Consider the following 18,702-nt stretch of genomic DNA (forward strand, 5'->3'; position numbering starts at 1 on the left):
TCTTCTTTTTTCTTTTCTTTTCTTTTTTCTTCTTTTTTTCTTCTCTTCTCTTCTCTTCTCTTCTCTTCTCTTCTCTTCTCTTCTCTTCTCTTCTCTTCTCTTCTCTTCTCTTCTCTTCTCTCTTTTCTTTACTTTTCTTCTTTTCTCTTTTCTTTTCATTTTTCTCTCCGAACCTCTCCAAACCTCCCCCTCTTTCCCCCCTCTTTTTCCTTCCCCTTCCCCTTCCCCTTCCCCTTCCCCTTCCCCTTCCCCTTCCCCTTCCCCTTCCCCTTCCCCTTCCCCTTCCCCTTCCCCCCCCATCTTGTTGGCAAAGGTTCCCTGTTTTCTTTCCCCTCTTTAGGGCCCAGAGATCATTAAGGGACTTTGGGAAGAGCAGAGTGATCTGCAGGGTTCTCATGAAGCAGGAAATCATCTGAAAGGAGCAGTTTTGTACTCAAAGGCAGACAAATGTGGGTTGGAAGGGAAGTGTGGCAGCCAGGTAGGGGCTGGTCAGAGCTTTTACTGCTGAGGCTGGTGAGAGACACACTGTCTGCTTCCTTTCCACCCCCCAGGAGGCCCTGTTGGTCACTCTCAAGAGCCTGATGCCAGCATGTCTCTTCAATATCATTGGGTTTGGATCCACCTTCAAGACCTTGTTTCCTGCCAGCCAGGTTTACAGTGAGGTGGGTGAAGGGGAACCAGGTTTGCTTGGAGTCCAGTGGAAGCGCCAAAGCTGCTGAGGGGCCTGGAGCAGCTCTGTGAGGAGCAAAAGCTGAGAGCCCCTGGGGCTGTTGAGCCTGGAGAAGAGCAGCCCCAGAGAGGAGCTGAGCAATGCTCAGCAAGAGCTAAAGGGTTGGGGGCAAGAGGCTGGGGGCAGGCTCTGCTCAGTGGTACCCAGGGACAGGACAAAGGGCAGTGAGCACAACCTGGAACCCAGCAGGTTCCACCTGAACAGGAGCAGAAACCATTTGCTGTGAGGGTGCTGGAGCCCTGGGGTGGTTGTGGAGTCTCCTTGTGTGCAGAGCTTCCAACCCCCCTGGGCCATTGTGCTGCTGGGCAAGCTGCTGTGGGTGCCCTGCTGGAGCAGGGGGGGTTGGGCTGGCTGAGCTCCAGAGGTCCCTTCCAAACCCCCACCTCCCATGCTGGGACTCTGCTGTGATCCTGCTGCTCCTCCGGGCAGGAGAGCTTGGCCGTCGCCTGCGAGAGCATCAGGAGGCTCCGAGCTGATCTGGGTGGCCCCAACCTCTTGTCCCCTTTGAAGTGGATCATCAGACAGCCCCTCCACAGGGGCCACCCCCGCCTGCTCTTCCTGCTGACCGATGGAGCCATCAGCAACACGGGGAAGGTCCTGGAGCTGCTGAGAAACCACTCCTGCTCCACCCGGTAAGGGCTGGGGGGATAAGGGGGTGGGGGGAGAGCCCAGCAGGGCTGCTTCGGGGGCAAAAAAACAGCCTGGCACGGTGCGGGGGGGGTGGGGGGCTGAGCTTCTCCATCTCCCAGACAGCTCTGCTCCCGAGGGAGGGAGGGAGAGAGAGAGGGAAGAGAGGCAGGAGAGAGATTGCTGCTACGAGCCACGGGAGAACCTCAAAGGGTTTGGAACGGATCCCAGAAGTTCAGATGCTTTTTAAACAATCAAAAGCAGGATAATTGGGCTGACAACTTCACAGGCTCTCATCTGATGCTTCCTGCTAGCTGAGATTGACACACCAACAATCTCCCTTGCTGGGGTGTTTTTTTTTTGGGGGGGGGTGGGTGGTGTTTAATGTCTTCCCCCCCCCTTTTTTTTTTCTCCTCCCCCAAAGCACATCTGGGTTTGGCCCCAGCTGCTTCCAGGATGGGGCTGTGCAGAATTGAATGTGCTGAAAGGCAGCAAGGCAAAAGGGGGGGGGGGGGGGGGAGAGGAGAGAGAAAAGATGCAGCTAATTTGTGCACTGAGCTCCCAGCCCTGGTGCCAAGCTGCTCTTCTGCTGCTTTTCTCCTCTCCCTCTTCGAGGGGCACGAAATAAAGGCACGTGTGAGACCAACTGAGTCCTCTTCCAGCCCTCAGGCTTGTCAGGGAAGCTGCCCCAGGGCACAGGGTGCTCTTTGCTCACCGTGTAGCACAAACCCGTTCAGTGCTCTGCTGGAGGCGTGGTGGTGGTCGGGCAGCCAGAGTTTGGTTGTGGTCCTGGAGGACCCTGGAAGGCACCACCAAAGTGGGGTGGGTGGGTGGGGGTGTGTGTGGCCCCCCCAGCCTCAACAGAAGGTCAGAGCTTTAGTTAAGAGGGGGGTGAGGCTGAGCTGAGCTCGGGTTTGCAGCCAGCTGGGCATGAAACAGCCTTGAAGGGAAAAGCTCCTTGTGCAGGAGCTGCTGAAGGGGATGTCTCCCTTGGCCCCAGGCTGAATGCTGTATCCCACCCATCCCCATCCCTCCTGGCTTCCCACCACATCCATCCCCACCAGGCACTGCTCACTCCTGCCCTTTGCAGCCTTCAGCCAAATCCTGGCTCTCTGAGCTGTAGGAACAGCCTTCCCCCCCGCTCCCGGGGCTGGTTCTTCCTTCCTCCCTTCGGCAGAGGTTTGATTTAACTGAGCAGAGCTAATTACTGGGCTCTTGGTGCTGCTGTCCCTGGGCAGGGGAAAGAGCTGAGCCGGCAGCAAAGGGCTTGGAGTCCTGCTAGGAAGCCTCAGCTGAAGCCTGCTCTTCAGGGAAGGGGTTGGAGGTCCACTCAAAGGAGGGGGATGCCCATTCCCCACCACCTGAAAAGAGGAGCCGGTTGCTTTTCCTCCAGACAGGCTGGGGGAGTGCAGAGCAGTGGGATCGAGCCAGGGAGCAGGGGTGGGGGGTCGGGGGGGATGTCTTTTGCCTGCAGGGAATGGGTGAGCTGAGGGGGGCTGGGGTTTGGGATGGATTGAGCCCTGGTTCCTGACCCTCCCTGTCCTTTTGCAGCTGCTACAGCTTCGGCATGGGGCCCAACGCCTGCAGGAGGCTGGTTGGGGGGCTGGCCGCTGTCTCCAGGGGCATCGCTGAGTTCCTGGCAGAGGGCGAGAGGCTGCAGCCCAAGGTAGGGCTGCCTGCTCCCGGGGAGCCAGCTCGGCATCGCCGAGCGGCTGCGGGGGGAAGGGAGCTTCGAAGCTCATCCGGTCCAACACCTCCCCTGCAGCCAGCAGGGACAGCTGCGACCAGAGCAGGTTGCTCAGAGCTCCAGCCCACCTGACCTGGAGTGGTTGCAGGGACTGGGGCAGCTCCCAGCTCCCTGGGCAGCCTGGGCCAGGCTCTCCCCACCCTCAACCTCAACAATTCCTGCCTTCCATCTGGCCTCCTCTGGCTCAAACCCCTCACCCCGCTCACAAGGCTGTAGGGATGCTCTGGTTCAGCGAGGGGGAGGCCACAGCTCCCTCCTAGGGCTCATTCCCCATCCTGGTGCTGCCTTTTCCAACTCCCACTCGGCAGCAGGTGGGTGAGCAGGAGAAGGGGGGGAGGGGGGGATGAAAGAGCATCTTCATCTCCGGCTGTGGGAGGGAGCGGGGAGGGCTGTGTTTACCCTCTGCGTGGGGCTGGGGAGAAGTGATAGCCACCATACAGCAGCTTGGGCTTCAAAGGCAGCTGCTGCCTCAGACAGCAGCCAGGGCAGAGCGACCAGCATCAAAGCAGCCAATTAGTTTTTGAAGCCAGGTTCAGCCCCGGTGCCGCCGAGGCGAGGAGAAGCCAGGTCCGAGGGGGAGGAAGGCGCTGCCCCTGGCTTTGCCTGTCAAGCTTTGAAGCCGGAGCGGGCTGATGAGCCTCGAATGCGGTGTTAAGAGCGGCTCTGGTCCCCTGGTGAAAGCCCAGAGCTCAGCCCCTCGTCTGCCGGGAGGCTTAAACCCGGGGACGATCAGGGTCTTTAGCGCCTCAATACCTCCAAAGAGCTGGCTCCGACCGCCTGGGTCTCAAAAGGAAGAGTTCGGCAGGACCCTGGAGCAGACACAGACAGCCCCCAAAGCCGGCAGAGCAGCAGCGTTTCTGATGTAAATGAAAAGCAAAGGCAGGCAGGGGAGGGCTGCTTTGCTTCGGCGGAGCTATTAATAAAGAGCTTTGCGGGGTGCGGAGCTCGGTGCCTTCAGCAGAAGAGGCATCAATTAATGGGCTGCTAAAGCACAGCCTGGTGTGTGTCTGCCCGAGCCCGGGAAAAGCAGGGGACGAGAGAGAGAACATCTGAGCTCTTCTGCCTCTGCACCCCCGTGGTCCTTTTTTCTCCCGGTAGAATAAAATAGAACAGAATGAACCAGGTTGGAAAAGACCTCAGAGATCAGCGAGTCCAACCTCTCACCCAGCACCATCTGAGCAACCAAACCATGGCACCGAGTGCCTCAGCCAGGCTCTGCCTAAACACCTCCAGGGATGGGGACTCCACCACCTTCCTGGGCAGCACATTCCCAGGGTCAATCTCTCTTTCTGGGAAGAATTTCTTCCTAACCTCCAGCCTGAACCTCCCCTGGCACAGCTTGAGACTGTGGCCTCTTGTTCTGTGCCTCCTGAGGAGCTATCCATGGCCCTGTGCTCCTGAGGAGCTATCCATGGCCCTGTCCCTCCTGAGGAGCTATCCATGGCCCTGTCCCTCCTGAGGAGCTATCCATGGCCCTGTCCCTCCTGAGGAGCTATCCATGGCCCTGTCCCTCCTGAGGAGCTATCCATGGCCCTGTCCCTCCTGAGGAGCTATCCATGGCCCTGTCCCTCCTGAGGAGCTATCCATGGCACTGTGCCCCCTAACTATCTGCTGCAGCAGGTCCAGGGAAGGGCAGCACAGCTGGTGAAGGGCCTGGAGAACAAAGCTGGTGAGGAGCAGCTGAGGGATCTGGGGTTGTTCAGCCTGGAGAAAAGGAGGCTGAGAGGAGGCCTCATTGATCTCTACAACTCAGCACATTCCAACAGCTAACAACTCTCTCTGTGAAGAACTTTCTCCTCACCTCCAGCCTAAACCTCCCCTGGCACAGCTTGAGACTGTGTCCTCTTGTTCTGGGGCTGGGTGCCTGGGAGAAGAGACCAGCCCCCAGCTGGCTCCAAGCTCCCTTCAGGGAGTTGTAGAGAGCAAGAAGGTCTCCCCTGAGCCTCCTCTTCTCCAGGCTAAGCAACCCCAGCTCCCTCAGCCTCTCCTCCCAGGGCTGTGCTCCAGACCCCTCCCCAGCCTTGTTGCCCTTCTCTGGACACCTTCCAGCAACTCAACCTCTTTCCTAACCTGAGGAGCCCAGAACTGGACACAGGACTCCAGCTGTGGCCTCAGCAGTGCTGAGCACAGGGCACAAGGACTTCCCTGCTCCTGCTGGCCACACTCTTCCTGCTGCAGGCCAGGATGTCCTTGGCCTTCTTGGCCCCCTGGGCACACTGCTGGCTCATGTTCAGCCAGGATCACACAGAGTGTTTGGGGCTGGAAGTGACCTCTGGAGATCACAGGATCACAGAGGATGTTAGAGGTTGGAAAGGACCTCTGGAGATCATCCAGTCCAACTCCCCCCCTGCCAGAGCAGCATCACCCAGAGCAGGTTGCACAGGTTGGTGTTCAAGTAGGCTTTGAATGACTCCAGGAATGACTCCACCACCTCTCTGGGCAGCCTGCCCCAGTGCTCCACCACCTCCCAAGGGAAGAAGATCCTCCTCAGGTGCAAGTCTGTGCAGTCTGAGAGGGAGCAGGCTCCCACCTCAGGTCGGGAGAGGACTCAGCTGCTGGCTTGTGCCCTTCCCTGCAGCCCCTGGAGCGCGTTTGCTTTCTGCCTCAGATGATCAGGTCGCTGAAGAAGGCCATGGCCCCGGTCCTGAGCGATGTGTCTGTGGAGTGGCTCTTCCCTGAGAGCACTGAGGTCTTGGTTTCCCCCATCAACACCAGCTGCCTCTTCCCTGGGGACCGCCTGGTGGGCTACAGCGTCGTCTGTGACACCTCCTCCTACGTCTCCAACCCCAGATCTGTGAGTCCCCCCCCTGGGGCTGCCTGTTGGGGCTGTGCTGGGAGCTGGCAGTGTTGGTGTCACAGCTTGCATCAGCTTGGAAGGGACCCTCCAAGGGCATCTTGGCCACCCCCTGCCCTGTGCATCCAGCTGGGACACCTCCAACTAGAGCAGGCTTGCCCGCAGCCACATCAAGCCTGCCCTTGAGTGTCTCCAGGGATGGGGAGGCTCAGCCTGGTGTCCATGGGGGGGGTCTCATCTCTTTGTGTGTGGTCAGGAAGTGTCTCCTGCTCGTTTCAACCTGTCCTCAAGGGGAGCTGGTGGGTGAGGGCTGAGGCAGGAGGAGCTCAGCGCCGGCGCACAGGCAGGGGTCGGACCTGTTGCCTGTCTCTGCTTCCCCCCAGGACAAGAGGCGGCGTTACAGCATGATGCGCTCCCAGGAGTCGGGCAGCTCTGTGTTCTTCCACTCCCAGGAGGAGGGAGCAGGCCTGGAGAGCTGGAACCACTCCAGAGACTCAGAGAGCTGCTGCCCCACCGAGTGTGGCCCCAATCACCTCGCGGTGGGCAGAGACCCCGAGGGAGAATCAGACACAGACACCGGTCAGGTTCTGCTCTCGGCCAGCCCCTCAGCCAGCCTCTGCCCCTGCCCTGCCACTGTGCTTCTCTGACAAATCAGTGCCTCCCCACAGAGCCAGAGGGGTTTGCAGGAGGCTTGACAGATCTCCTGAGGCTTGAGTGAGTCTGCTTGGGGTGGCTGCTTCACCCACAGCCGTCAGGACAAGGGAGGGAAGCGCTGCGGCATTGCCTTCCCGGGGGGCTTCCGAAGCGGCTCCGGCTTTGGCCACCTCGGTATCTGCAAGCTCCCCAAGCTGCCTCTGGCTGTGTGGAGGAGAGGACAGCAAAAGGGTAGCTCAGCTGGCCTGTCCCCTAGAAGCAGGCCCTTGCCAGGGAGTCCTGGTTGTGGCCAGGAGAGGGGATGTAAAGCTCTGGCCCCAGGCTGTCCACCTCTCGCCATCACCGTTCAGCTTCTCTCTGGAACCTCTGGCACCAAGCAGGCTGCACCCCACAGCTGCCCAAGGAACCCTCCCAAGCCTAGGATGCTTTGGGTTGGAAGGGACCTTCAAGACCATCCAGGGACAGCAGGGACACCTCCCACCAGCCCAGGATGCTTTGGGTTGGAAGGGACCTTCAAGACCATCCAGGGACAGCAGGGACACCTCCCACCAGCCCAGGATGCTCAAGGCCTCATCCAAGCTGGCCTCCAGGGAGGGGGCAGCCACAACCTCCCTGGGCAGCCTGTGCCAGTGTCTCCCCAGCCTCCCTGGCAAGGATTTCATCCTCATCTGCAGCCTCAACCTCCCCTCCTCAAGCTCAAAGCCGTTGCCTCTCCTCCTAGCACTCCAAGCCCTTGCCAAGAGTCCCTCCCCAGCTTTTCCTTCCTCCTGGGTTGCTCTTCCCTTTCCCTCCAGGGGGGAGCTGTGCCACGCAGGCCCTCAGCCTTGTCACAAGTGATGAGCAATCCTGCCTTGCCTGATGAAGTTTTCCTCCTGCTCTGACAGGAGAATGTCTCTGCTAATGAAATTTCATTAGGAAACCTTTTGTCTTCTCCAGGGAGGTTTGGGGGAATGCAGTCAGGGTTTTTCTGGTGGGTTTGTTGGTGTGTTTTTTTTTTTCCACCCCCTACCTGGGAACAGCTCAGACAAAACCTTCCCAGTGTGCTCTCCTGCCTTCCCAAGGGGGTTGAGGGTAGGCTCCTGCTTCCTTCTGTGCTCTAGTTGCCTTGGTTAAGATCATCCAGGGCTGAGCAGGGCCCCCTCAGCCTAGGGAGGACCACAGGGATGGGCTCCTCACCATGAGCCATGGTGGATGGTGCTGGTGCAGCTTCAGATCAGAGCTGATCTTCAATCCCATCATGTGCCAAAGGTGGATGGTGCTGATCCAGCTCCAGATCATTGCTGCTCCTCTCTCCCACCATGAGCCAAGGGTGGATGGTGCTGGTGCAGCTCCAGATCAGAGCTAATCCTCTCTCCCACCATGGGCAAAGGGTGGATGGTGCTGGTGCAGCTCCAGATCAGAGCTGCTCCTCTCTCCCACCATGAGCCAAGAGTGGATGGTGCTGGTGCAGCTCCAGATCAGAGCTAATCCTCTCTCCCACCATGGGCCAAGGGTGGATGGTGCTGGTGCAGCTCCAGATCAGAGCTGATCCTCTCTCCCACCATGAGCCAAGGGTGGATGGTGGTGGCTGGTGCAGCTCCAGGTCATTGCTGCTCCTCTCTCCCACCATGAGCTAAGGGTGGATGGTGCTGGTGCAGCTCCAGATCAGAGCTAATCCTCTCTCCCACCATGAGCTAAGGGTGGATGGTGCTGATCCAGCTCCAGATCAGAGCTAATCCTCTCTCCCACCATGATCTGAGGGTGGATGGTGCTGATTTAGCTCCAGATCAGAGCTAATCCTCTCTCCCACCGTGAGCCAAGGGTGGATGGTGCTGGTGCAGCTCCAGATCAGAGCTGCTCCTCTCTCCCACCGTGAGCCAAGGGTGGATGGCGCTGATTTAGCTCCAGATCAGAGCTAATTCTCTCTCCCACCATGAGCCAAGGGTGGCTGGTGGTGGCTGGTGCAGCTCCAGGCCATTGCTGCTGCAGCTCCAGGCCATTGCTGCTGCAGCTCCAGGCCATTGCTGCTGCAGCTCCAGGCCATTGCTGCTGCAGCTCCAGGCCATTGCTGCTGCAGCTCCAGGCCATTGCTGCCGCTCTGCTCTCTCCCACCATGAGCCAAGGGTGGCTGGTGGTGGCTGGTGCAGCTCCAGGCCATTGCTGGTGCAGCTCCAGGCCATTGCTGCTGCAGCTGCAGGCCATTGCTGCCGCTCTGCTCTCTCTCACCATGAGCCAAGGGTGGCTGGTGGTGGCTGGTGCAGCTCCAGGCCACTGCTGCTGCTCTCTCCCCCCTGCAGGAGCAGAAGTGAAGGCCTCCTGCCGGCGCCGTGCGTACAGCACCACGCAGATCGCCGAGCGTGAGCCCTGCAGGAGGCTGCCCACGGCCAGCGACCCTGGCACCGCCCTGCTGAAGAACCCCCTGCGGAAAACCCACCTGCAGGACCTGCAGCAGACCAGCCCTGAGCCCTGGCAGGTGGATTTCCAGGTGTGTGACTCCCAGGGAAGGAGCAGGAGTGGCTGAGTAGCACCGGGGGCAGAGCCTGGCTCCTGCTGGCCCTGGCAGGCAGAATCCTTGAAGCGCAGAATTGTTGTGGCTGGAAGAGACCTTTCAGGCCATCGAGGCCAACCTTTAACCCAGGTCACCACCAAACCATGTCCTCAGCACCACATCTTCACAGCTCTGAAAGCCCTCCAGGGATGGGGACTCCACCACCACCCTGGGCAGCCCTTCTTGGCTGCTCCCAGATCCACCTGGAGCATTTTCCTCTTTCCCCACATCTCCAAGCACAGCTCTGGGCTGCAGGAGGCCCAGGGTGACCAGAGGCATCCTGTCCCTCATAGAATCAGAGAATGGTCAGGGTTGGAAGGGAGCTCAAGGCTCAGCCAGCTCCAACCCCCCTGCCATGGGCAGGGACACCTCACACTGCAGCAGGTTGCTCACAGCCACCTCCAGCCTGGCTGCAAACACCTCCAGGCAGGAGGCTTCCACCACCCCCCTGGGCAACCAGTGCTGAAGGCAACACCTTTCCTCCCTGCTTGGCCTCTGTCTGCATGTTTGTGATGTGCTGCAGCACAGAGCACAGGGACTGAGCTCTTCCCCCAGGGAACAAGGGGCAGGACAAGAGGAAACAGCTTCCTGTTGCATCAGGGGAGGTTTAGGCTGGACATCTGGTGTGAGGGCTCCCTGCCCATGGCAGAGGGCTGGAGCTGCTCTGCTGTGAGGACAGACTGAGGGAGTTGGGGCTGTGCAGGCTGGAGAGGAGAAGGCTCCAAGGAGACCTCATTGTGGCCTTCCAGTGTCTGCAAGGGGCTCCAGGAAATCTGGGGAGGGACTTTGGAGGGTGTCAGGGTGTGATAGGACTGGGGGAGATGGAGCAAAACTAGAAGTGGGGAGATTGAGATTGGCTGTGAGGAAGAAGTTGTTGCCCATGAGGGTGGTGAGAGCCTGGCACAGGCTGCCCAGGGAGGTGGTGGAAGCCTCCTGCCTGGAGGTGTTTGCAGCCAGGCTGGAGGTGGCTGTGAGCAACCTGCTGCGGTGTGAGGTGTCCCTGCCCATGGCAGGGGGGTTGGAGCTGGCTGAGCCTTGAGCTCCCTTCCCACCCTGACCATTCTCTGATTCTGTGAGGGACAGGATGCCTCTGGGCCTGCTAGAGCCCAGAGCTGTGCTTGGAGATGTGGGGAGAGAGGGCTCCCTGCCCGTGCCCTGCAAACCCTCCTTAGGGCTGCAGCACATCTGTGGCCCTGCAAGGCAAGAGAAGTTCAGCCCCAGAGCAGCTCCCCCCCAGCTGCTCTGGGCTGGGCTCACAGCACTGGGCCTGTGCCACATCTGCTGAGCAGTGCCAGGGCAGCAGGAGACAGAGGGAGGTGTTGCAAGCTGCTGTGTGGCAGGGTGGGGATGGCTTTCTCCCACCCTTGGCACCGGTGGGGAGCTCTGAAATCAGCATCTGCAGGGCTGGGAGGACCAGCAGCAGCACTTCTGTTCCCATGGAAACCTGGAGCAGAGATGTCTGGGGCTCTGGTTCCTCTCCTGCTGAGGGCTAGAAGGAAGGGCTGGGATGGGGGGTGAGAGAAGAGGGTGAAGGGGGCAGAAGGGTGAGGGAAGAAGACCTCTGCCCTGTGGCTGCAGCAGTGAGGGTGGGGAGGGGGGACAGGGACAGCACTGCTTGGCCAAAGGGGAGCAGGGGTTAGGTTTTGGTGACCTTGCCTGCAGTGGGAAGGTTCCCAGAGCATCCTCCTGCCCCCAGGGTGCTCAGCAGGAAGGCAGGGATGGGAATGGCTCCCTTCTGGAGGGCAGGGATGGTTCTCAGCGTGCAGCCTGCTCCATTAATTAACTGCAGCCTGGTTTTGCTGTCCCTCCTGCTGTGAGGGCTCCCAGAGGCTCTCCCAGCTCCAGCTGCCAGGGCCTTGGCACTTCTGGGGGGGGAGTTGGTGAATGGGAGCCCCCAGCTTGTGCAGCATGCTGGGAAGGGAAGGTCAGAGCTTGCAATGGGCAGCTGCAGCCCCCAGCTCCAGTCCTGGCCTGCTTCCTGTGGCTGGGAGAAGAGTTGGGCAGGAGAATGAGAAGGTTTTGACCTGGAAGGCTCTGGCAGGGGCTTCTCTCTTTAATATATCACAGCTCTGCCTTGGGAAGCAGCTCCTGGAGCTGCCTGCCTCCTGGTTTGGGGTACTGGGGTGTTTTTTTGCTGGTGGTCTCATAAAGCATCCAAAATGTGGTGCTGGAGGAGGCCACACTCTGGGCTTCCAGCCACAGAATGCAGCCTTCCATCCATCTTTGTGATCCCAACACTCTGTCCCACCCCTGCCCCACCTCTGCCCCACCCCTGTCCCACCATCACTGGAGGTGTTTAGGAAGAGACTTGATGGGGTGCTTGGGGCCATGGTTTAGTTGATCAGGTGGTGTTGGATGAGAGGTTGGACTTGAAGATCTGAAAGGTCTTTTCCAACCTGCTTAATCCTCTCCCTCTCCCTCTCCCTCTCCCTCTCCCTCTCCCTCTCCCTCTCCCTCTCCCTCTCCCTCTCCCTCTCCCTCTCCCTCTCCCTCTCCCTCTCCCTCTCCCTCTCCCTCTCCCTCTCCCTCTCCCTCTCCCTCTCCCTCTCCCTCTCCCTCTTCCCTCTCCCCTCTTCCCTCTCCCTCCTCTGTCCCTCGCTGGTGTTGTGCAGAGAAGACAGAGAGTCTGTTGGGTTTAGGGGGACCTGCCCTTGGCCCTGGGGGCTGGGGGAGAGCCAGCCCCAGAGGGGGGCAACATCCATGTGGGGTGCAGCACTGGAGATGCTGGAGGGGAGCTTGATGGCTCCTGGAAGTGGAGGAAGAGCTCAGAGGGAAAAAAAGAGAAGGGAAAGATAAAAATTCCCTCCTGCCCATCCCCTGCTCCTCTCTCCCTCTGTTACTAAGCAACTGCTCCTTGATCTTTCTGTCTCTCTTCTTTCTCTTTGGTTCCCAGGCAAAGTCATGAAAATGGCTGGAGGCAGGGAACTCCTATTTCACCTCCTGCCTGTCTGCAAGGAGCCCCTGGGGCCACCTGGCAGGGCTGAGGGAGGGCTCTGCCCGGGCCTGGATCCCCCAGGTGGGGCTGAGCAGGCTGGGCCTTGCTGTGGCCACTGGTGGCATCTCACCCTGGGATGTGGCAGGGAGCAGGGGGGACCAGAAGGGACTGGACTAACAAAATGCATCAGTCTGTATGTGGTTTGCATTTAACATTGCCTGGTGGGACAGAGCAGGTCCAAGCCAGCAGCTCCAGCCCTGACATTTGCTCTGCTCCCAGCCCTTTGCAGCCTCTGCCACGAGGATCCTGGGGGCAGGAGCCCGAAGGCCATCCCTGCTCCACCACAGCTGTGTGTCCTTCTGCCACGATGGTGACATCCCAGCAGGGCCAGATGGGCTGCAGGGAAGGGCCTTGGGGCCACTGGATGCCAGCATCAGCCTGAGGTCTTCCTCGGGGAGCAGGAGCCCTGGAGACCTGGGTGAGAGGGGAGAGGGGCAGGCAGGGGCAGCCTCCCCACTCTGTCCTGAGGCTTTGGTGCTGTGCCACAGAAGCACAGAATTGTCAGGGTTGGAAGGGAGCTCAAGGCTCAGCCAGCTCCAACCCCCTGCCATGGGCAGGGACACCTCACACCACAGCAGGTTGCTCACAGCCACCTCCAGCCTGGCTGCAAACACCTCCAGGCAGGAGGCTTCCACCACCTCCCTGGGCAACCTGTGCCAGGCTCTCACCACCCTCCTGGGGAACAACTTCCCTCTGACATCTAATCTGAACCTATCCACTTCCAGTTTTGCTCCATCCCCCCCCATCCTATCCCTCCCTGACACCCTCAAAAGTCCCTCCCCAGCTTCCCTGCAGCCCCCTGCAGATGCTGGAAGGCCACAATGAGGTCTCCTGGGAGCCTTCTCCTCTCCAGCCTGCACAACCCCAACTCCCTCACTCTGACCTCACAGCAGAGCAGCTCCAGCCCTCTGCTCATCCTGGTGGCAGCAAGGGTGAGAGCTGGCCCTGGGCAGGAGCCCTGGGTGAGAGGGAAGAGGGGGAGGCAGGGGCAGCCCTCCCCACTCTGTCCTGGGGCTTTGGTGCTGCGGGCATCACGTCCTGTGCCCACCACGTGGGAATTGGGAAGCACTGATCACAGCCCCTGGGGGGCAGAGGGGAACTGCCGGTGGGAGGGATCAATTAGCCAGCCCTGCCCTCTCTGCAGAGTCTGCCCAGCATCCTTCCTTCACCTTTGAAACGGAGACCTCCTCCGACTGGGAGCCTCGGGACTGCGACCCGGGGGCTGCCCGCAGCTCCCCCAGCAGCTTCTGCAAGGCAGTGGTGAAGGGGCTGAGGAGCAACGAGCCCGTGCAGTGGGAGGTCACCTTTGACATCCACCCTCTCTTCCAAGAGAGGGAGAGCCAGGTGGATGAGGACACAGACCTGTGGAGTGAGACCTTCCACCACCTGGCAGCCAAGTCAGTGATCAGGGACTTCGAGCAGCTGGCGGAGAAGGAGTGTGAGATCGAGCACGGTAAGGTGCAGCTCCTGGCCACCCCTCAGCCTGCCTGCAGCAGGCTTTCCAGCAGCTCCAGCAGCCTCTCCAGCTGGGCAGGCACCAGGGAAATCACAGGCAATAGCTCATGCAGCTCCCACATGAGATCCCCCTCCAGCTGCCTTCCACCTCCCTCCTGCTTCTGCAGCCTCGCTGCTCGTAGAATCAGATCAGAGAGTTGCTTGGCTTGGAACGAGGCCTCCAAGCTCACCCAGCCCAACCATCAGCCCAGCCCCACCATCAGTCCAGCCCCACCATGGCCCCTAAAGCATGGCCACAGGTTCTCCTGAACACCTCCAGGGGTAGGGACTCCACCACCTCCCTGGGCAGCCTGTGCCCGGCCCTGACCACTCCAGCAGGAAGGGAACTATTCCTCACCTCCAACCTAATCCTCCCCTGACCCAACTCCAGGCCATTTCCCCTTGTTCTACCTGATACTAGGGAGAAGAGACCAACCCCCACCCAGCTCCAACCTCCCTTCAGGGAGCTGTAGAGAGCAATGAGGTCTCCCCTCAGCCTCCTCCTTCTGAAGACTAAACCACCCCAGTTCCCACCAGCTCCCTGGGCAGCACATCCCCCTCGCCAGTTCCTCTTGCTGGGAAGAACTTTCTCCTCACCTCCAGCCTAAATCTCCCCTGGCACAGCTTGAGACTGTGTCCTCTTGTTCTGGTGCTGACTGCCTGGGAGAAGAGACCAACCCCCAGCTGGCTCCAACCTCCCTTCAGGGAGCTGGAGAGAGCAAGAAGGTCTCCCCTGAGCCTCCTCTTCTGCAGGCTAAGCAACCCCAGCTCCCTCAGCTGCTCCTCCCCAACCCTATTCTCCAGCCCCTTCCCCAGCTTGGTTGCTGAAGGTTCTTGAGCTCCTGCTCCTCTGTGCTCCCCTGCTTCACACTCTGGGTGGCAGGGATTGATTTTTCAGGAGTTAGTCACTTGGAGCAGGGAGGTGGCATCGAGCTCAGGGGGTTTACCAGCCACACATCACTCTGCTGGGCTGCACATCTCCCTGGGTCTGGTCCAGCTTCTTCTCCATCGAAATGCAGCTGTGCAGGCAAAGTAGTAGGCAGAGCTTAGAGGAATCCAGGCCCTGCTGGGCATGGAGCCCAAGGGTGGAGGTGGGTCTGGAAGCCCAAGGGTAGAGGTGGGTCTTGGAAGCCAGGGAGGGAGGTGAGTCTTAGAGCTCAAGGATGGAGGTGGGTCTGGAAGCCCAAGAGTGGAGGTGGGTCTGGAAGCCCAAGAGTTTGGGTGGGTCTGGAAGCCCAAGGGTTGGGGTGGGTCTTGGAGCTCGAGGATGGAGTTGGGTCTGACCAAGGATGGAGATGAGTCTTGGAGCCCAATGGTGGAGGTGAGCCTTGGAGCTCAAGGGTGGAGGTGAGTCTTGGAGCTAAAGATGGAGGTGGGTCTTGGAATCCAAGGGTGGAGGTGGGTCTTGAAGCTCAAGGGTGGAGGTGACTCTTGGAGCCCAAGGGTGGAGGTGAGTCTGGAAGCCCAAGGGTGGAGATGAGTCTGGAAGCCCAAGGGTGGAGGTGAGTCTTGGAGCCCAAGAGTGGAGATGAGTCTTGGAGCTCAAGGATGAAGATGAGTCTTGGAGCTCAAGGATGAAGGTGACTCTTGGAGCTCAAGGGTGGAGGTGACTCTTGGAGCCCAAGGGTGGAGGTGACTCTTGGAGCTCAAGGGTGGAGATGAGTCTTGGAGCCCAAGGATGAAGATGAGTCTTGGAGCTCAAGGATGAAGGTGACTCTTGGAGCCCAAGGGTGGAGGTGAGTCTTGGAATGCAAGGGTGGAGGTGACTCCTGGAGCTGAAGGATGGAGATGGGTGTGGAAAGCCAAGGATGGGAGCTGGGTGCAAGGGGTGGATGGAGCCCCCAGGGCAGGGGGTCTCTGACCCCTCTGTCTGTCGTGCGGCAGGGTCCGGGCGGCGCTACCAGGTCAACGCCGTCCACACCAGCAGGGCCTGCAACGTCATCAGCAAGTACACAGCGTTCCTGCCTGTGGACCTCAGCACCAACAGCTACCTGCCCACCATCGTGGAGTACCCCCACATGGGTGAGGGGGGGCTGGGGGAGGGGTGAGATGGTGCCCCAGGAGGGAGGGGGTCCCCTGAGGAGCCTTGCTGAGAGCAAACCCAAGCGAGGCCATGGCTGACCCGACCGTCGTGCCCGCTGCTCTTGGTGGCAAGCACTCCTTCCCCGTGGCCACCCTTGGGTCCCACCACAGCCTGGATGCCCACTGATGCCCAGGCTCAGCAGGGGTTGGTGCCATCATGTGTGTGCCAGTCCCTCTCTGAGGCTGACAGACTCCCTTCTCCTGCAGCAGCCAAGCAGGGCAGCCAGAGGAGCTCAGGAAGCAGGAGGCACCGTGGCTCTTCTCCTGGCCACCCCCAGCCAGCCTGTGGGCAGCATGGAGATGATGGATTCCATGGCATGGGTAAGACTTGGTCTCCTCCCTGGTGCTCCACAGGGGTTTAGCCCATGGAGGGACATCTTCCCTGGGCTCTTCTGCTTTCCTCTTGGAGTGTGGTGCTCACCAGGCACATGTCTGGCTGGGCTCCATGCTCTTGGGTGGAGAAGGAGCTGCAGTTTCCCCTGAAGCTCCCAAATCTCAGGCAGTGGCTGCAGACAGCTCAGGGAAGTTAATTGGCAGCCCTAAGGCAGCCAACAGGAGGAGGGCTGGAGCCAGGATAATTAGAGGCAAGGGGATGGGAGGCAGTTGCTTGCCACCAAATCCCCTGCTAATGAAGACAAGCTCGGGTTGGACCTTGTCTGGCCTTGTCACAGCTGCTCCTGAGTTCAGATTGCCCCTGATCAGGCTTCTAAATCACAGAGTCTCAGAACTGCTGGGGTTGGAAAGGGCTTCTAAGATCATGCAGTCCAACCATCAACCCAACCCCACCATGGCCATCAATCCATGGCCCCAAGTGCCATGGCCACAGGTTTCTTGGACACCTCCAGGGATGGGGACTCCACCACCTCCCTGGGGAAAGCTGTTCCTGGGGTGATGGTGGTTTGGCTGGGTGGCACTGCTGATGTGGCTTGGGCAGCAGCACTCTGAGCTGGGACAGGAACTGGCTGCAGGGCTGAGCCCAGAGAGTGGTGGTGAATGGTGCCACAGCCAGCTGGCAGCCAGGCACCAGTGGTGTGCCCCAGGGAGCAGTGCTGGGCCCCAGCCTGTTCAATGTCTTCACTGATGATCTAGAGGAGGGCATTGAGTCCATCAGCAGTGAATGTGCAGCTGACAGCAAGCTGGGGGCAGGAGTTGAGCTGTCAGAGGGCAGCAGAGCTCTGCAGAGGGACCTTGCCAGGCTGGGCAGATGGGCAGAGGCCAAGGGCAGGAGACTGAACACATCCAAGTGCCAGGGGCTGCACTTTGGCCACAGCAACCCCAGGCAATGCTACAGGCTGGGGACAGAGTGGCTGAGAGCAGCCAGGCAGAAAGGGACCTGGGGGTGCTGGTGGACAGCAGCTGAACAGGAGCCAGCAGTGTGCCCAGGGGGCCAAGAAGGCCAAGGGCATCCTGGCCTGCAGCAGGAAGAGTGTGGCCAGCAGGAGCAGGGAAGTCCTTGTGCCCTGTGCTCAGCACTGCTTAGGCCACAGCTGGAGTCCTGTGTCCAGTTCTGGGCTCCTCAGGTTAGGAAAGAGGTTGAGCTGCTGGAAGGTGTCCAGAGAAGGGCAACAAAGCTGGGGAGGGGTCTGGAGCACAGCCCTGGGAGGAGAGGCTGAGGGAGCTGGGGTTGCTTAGCCTGGAGCAGAGGAGGCTCAGGGGAGACCTTCTTGCTCCCTCCAACTCCCTGAAGGGAGGTTGGAGCCAACTGGGGGTTGGTCTCTTCTCCCAGGCACCCAGCAGCAGAACAAGAGGCCACAGTCTCAAGCTGTGCCAGGGGAGGTTCAGGCTGGAGGGGAGGAGAAAGTTCTTCCCAGCAAGAGAGATTGGCCATGGGAATGTGCTGCCCAGGGAGGTGGTGGAGTCCCCATCCCTGGAGGTGTTCAGGAGGGGCTTGGATGTCGCCCTTGGAGCCATGGTTTAGCTGCCAGGAGGTGCTGGGTGCCAGCTTGGACTTGCTGAGCTCTGAGGTCTCTTCCAACCTTCTTGATTCTCTGGTTCTGTGTGGTTGCTCCCTTGCAGATGTGGAGGAGAGCAGCCCCTGCAGCACCTCTCCCTCCTCAGCCTGGGAGCGCTGCCGGCTCCCCGAAGGTAAGGAAGGAGCAGATGGCAGCTGCCAGGGTGAAGCTGCACCAGGTCTGTGATTTGGGGGTCTTCACTGGGGAGGTTTTGGGGAGGTTTATAAACCCTCATGGTCTAAAATTAGACCTGGGTCTTTGTGGGGTGCAAAGGACACAGCCTGGACAGAGTCTTGGGGCTTTGGGGTCTGGATTCACTCAGCTTTGTGTTCCAATCTCATTGCCCACACAGGAGAAGTGAGGCAAAGGTAGAAGGAGCATTTTAGAGTCACAGAATTGGGTTGGGCTGGGAAAGACCTTTTAAGCTCATCCAGCCCAACCATTCTCTAACTCTACCAAGGCTGGTGCTGAACCATGGCCCTCAGCACCACAGCTCTGTGGCTCTGAAGCTCCTCCGGGGATGGGGACTCAACCACCTCCCTGGGCAGCCTGGGCCAGGCTTTGAGAAGCCTTTCAGGGAAGAAGTTTCTTCTCATGTCCAACCTAAACCTGCCTTGGGGCAGCTTGAGGCCATTTCCTTTTGTCCTATCACTTGTTCCCTGGGAGAAGAGACCAACCCCCACCTGGCTCCAGCCTCCTTCCAGGGAGATGTAGAGAGCCAGAAGCTCTCCCCTCAGCCTCAGCTAGGCTGAACCACCCCAGCTCCCTCAGCTGCTCCTCCCCAGCCCTCTTCTCCAGACCCTTCAGCAGTGTTTTTGCCCTTTTCTGGACCTGCTCCAGCCCCTCAGTGTCCTTCTTGAAGCAAAGGGCTCAAAACTGAACCCAGTACAGCTATGGCCTCACCAGTGCCCAGTACAGAGGCACAATCCCTGCCCTGCTCCTGCTGGCCACCCCGTTGCTGACCCAGGCCAGGCTGCTGGTGGCCTTCTTGGCCACCTGGGCACTGCTGCCTCATTTTCAGCTGCTGTCCACCAACCCCACCAAGCCTCTCACTGCTGGGCAGCCTCCAGCCACTCTGCCCCAAGCCTGGAGCTCGTTGG

At 59.8% G+C, this 18,702-nt stretch overlaps 1 protein-coding gene across 1 annotated transcript in view; it reads left to right on the top strand.

Annotated features, from left to right (window-relative positions):
* Positions 1 to 18,702, top strand: part of VWA5B1 (von Willebrand factor A domain containing 5B1) — a 35,405-nt gene that overhangs the window by 15,162 nt on the left and 1,541 nt on the right. The window contains exons 8-18 of the mRNA XM_054175912.1: positions 552 to 662; positions 1,160 to 1,362; positions 2,909 to 3,023; positions 5,713 to 5,898; positions 6,282 to 6,477; positions 8,829 to 9,016; positions 12,294 to 12,492; positions 13,219 to 13,527; positions 15,453 to 15,591; positions 15,853 to 15,971; positions 17,667 to 17,735. Coding sequence (XP_054031887.1) covers positions 552 to 662; positions 1,160 to 1,362; positions 2,909 to 3,023; positions 5,713 to 5,898; positions 6,282 to 6,477; positions 8,829 to 9,016; positions 12,294 to 12,492; positions 13,219 to 13,527; positions 15,453 to 15,591; positions 15,853 to 15,971; positions 17,667 to 17,735 — 1,834 coding nt within the window. The remainder of the gene's footprint in view (positions 1 to 551; positions 663 to 1,159; positions 1,363 to 2,908; positions 3,024 to 5,712; positions 5,899 to 6,281; positions 6,478 to 8,828; positions 9,017 to 12,293; positions 12,493 to 13,218; positions 13,528 to 15,452; positions 15,592 to 15,852; positions 15,972 to 17,666; positions 17,736 to 18,702) is intronic.

The sequence above is a fragment of the Dryobates pubescens genome, chromosome 33, assembly GCF_014839835.1.
Source record: "Dryobates pubescens isolate bDryPub1 chromosome 33, bDryPub1.pri, whole genome shotgun sequence".
NCBI lineage: Eukaryota > Metazoa > Chordata > Aves > Piciformes > Picidae > Dryobates > Dryobates pubescens.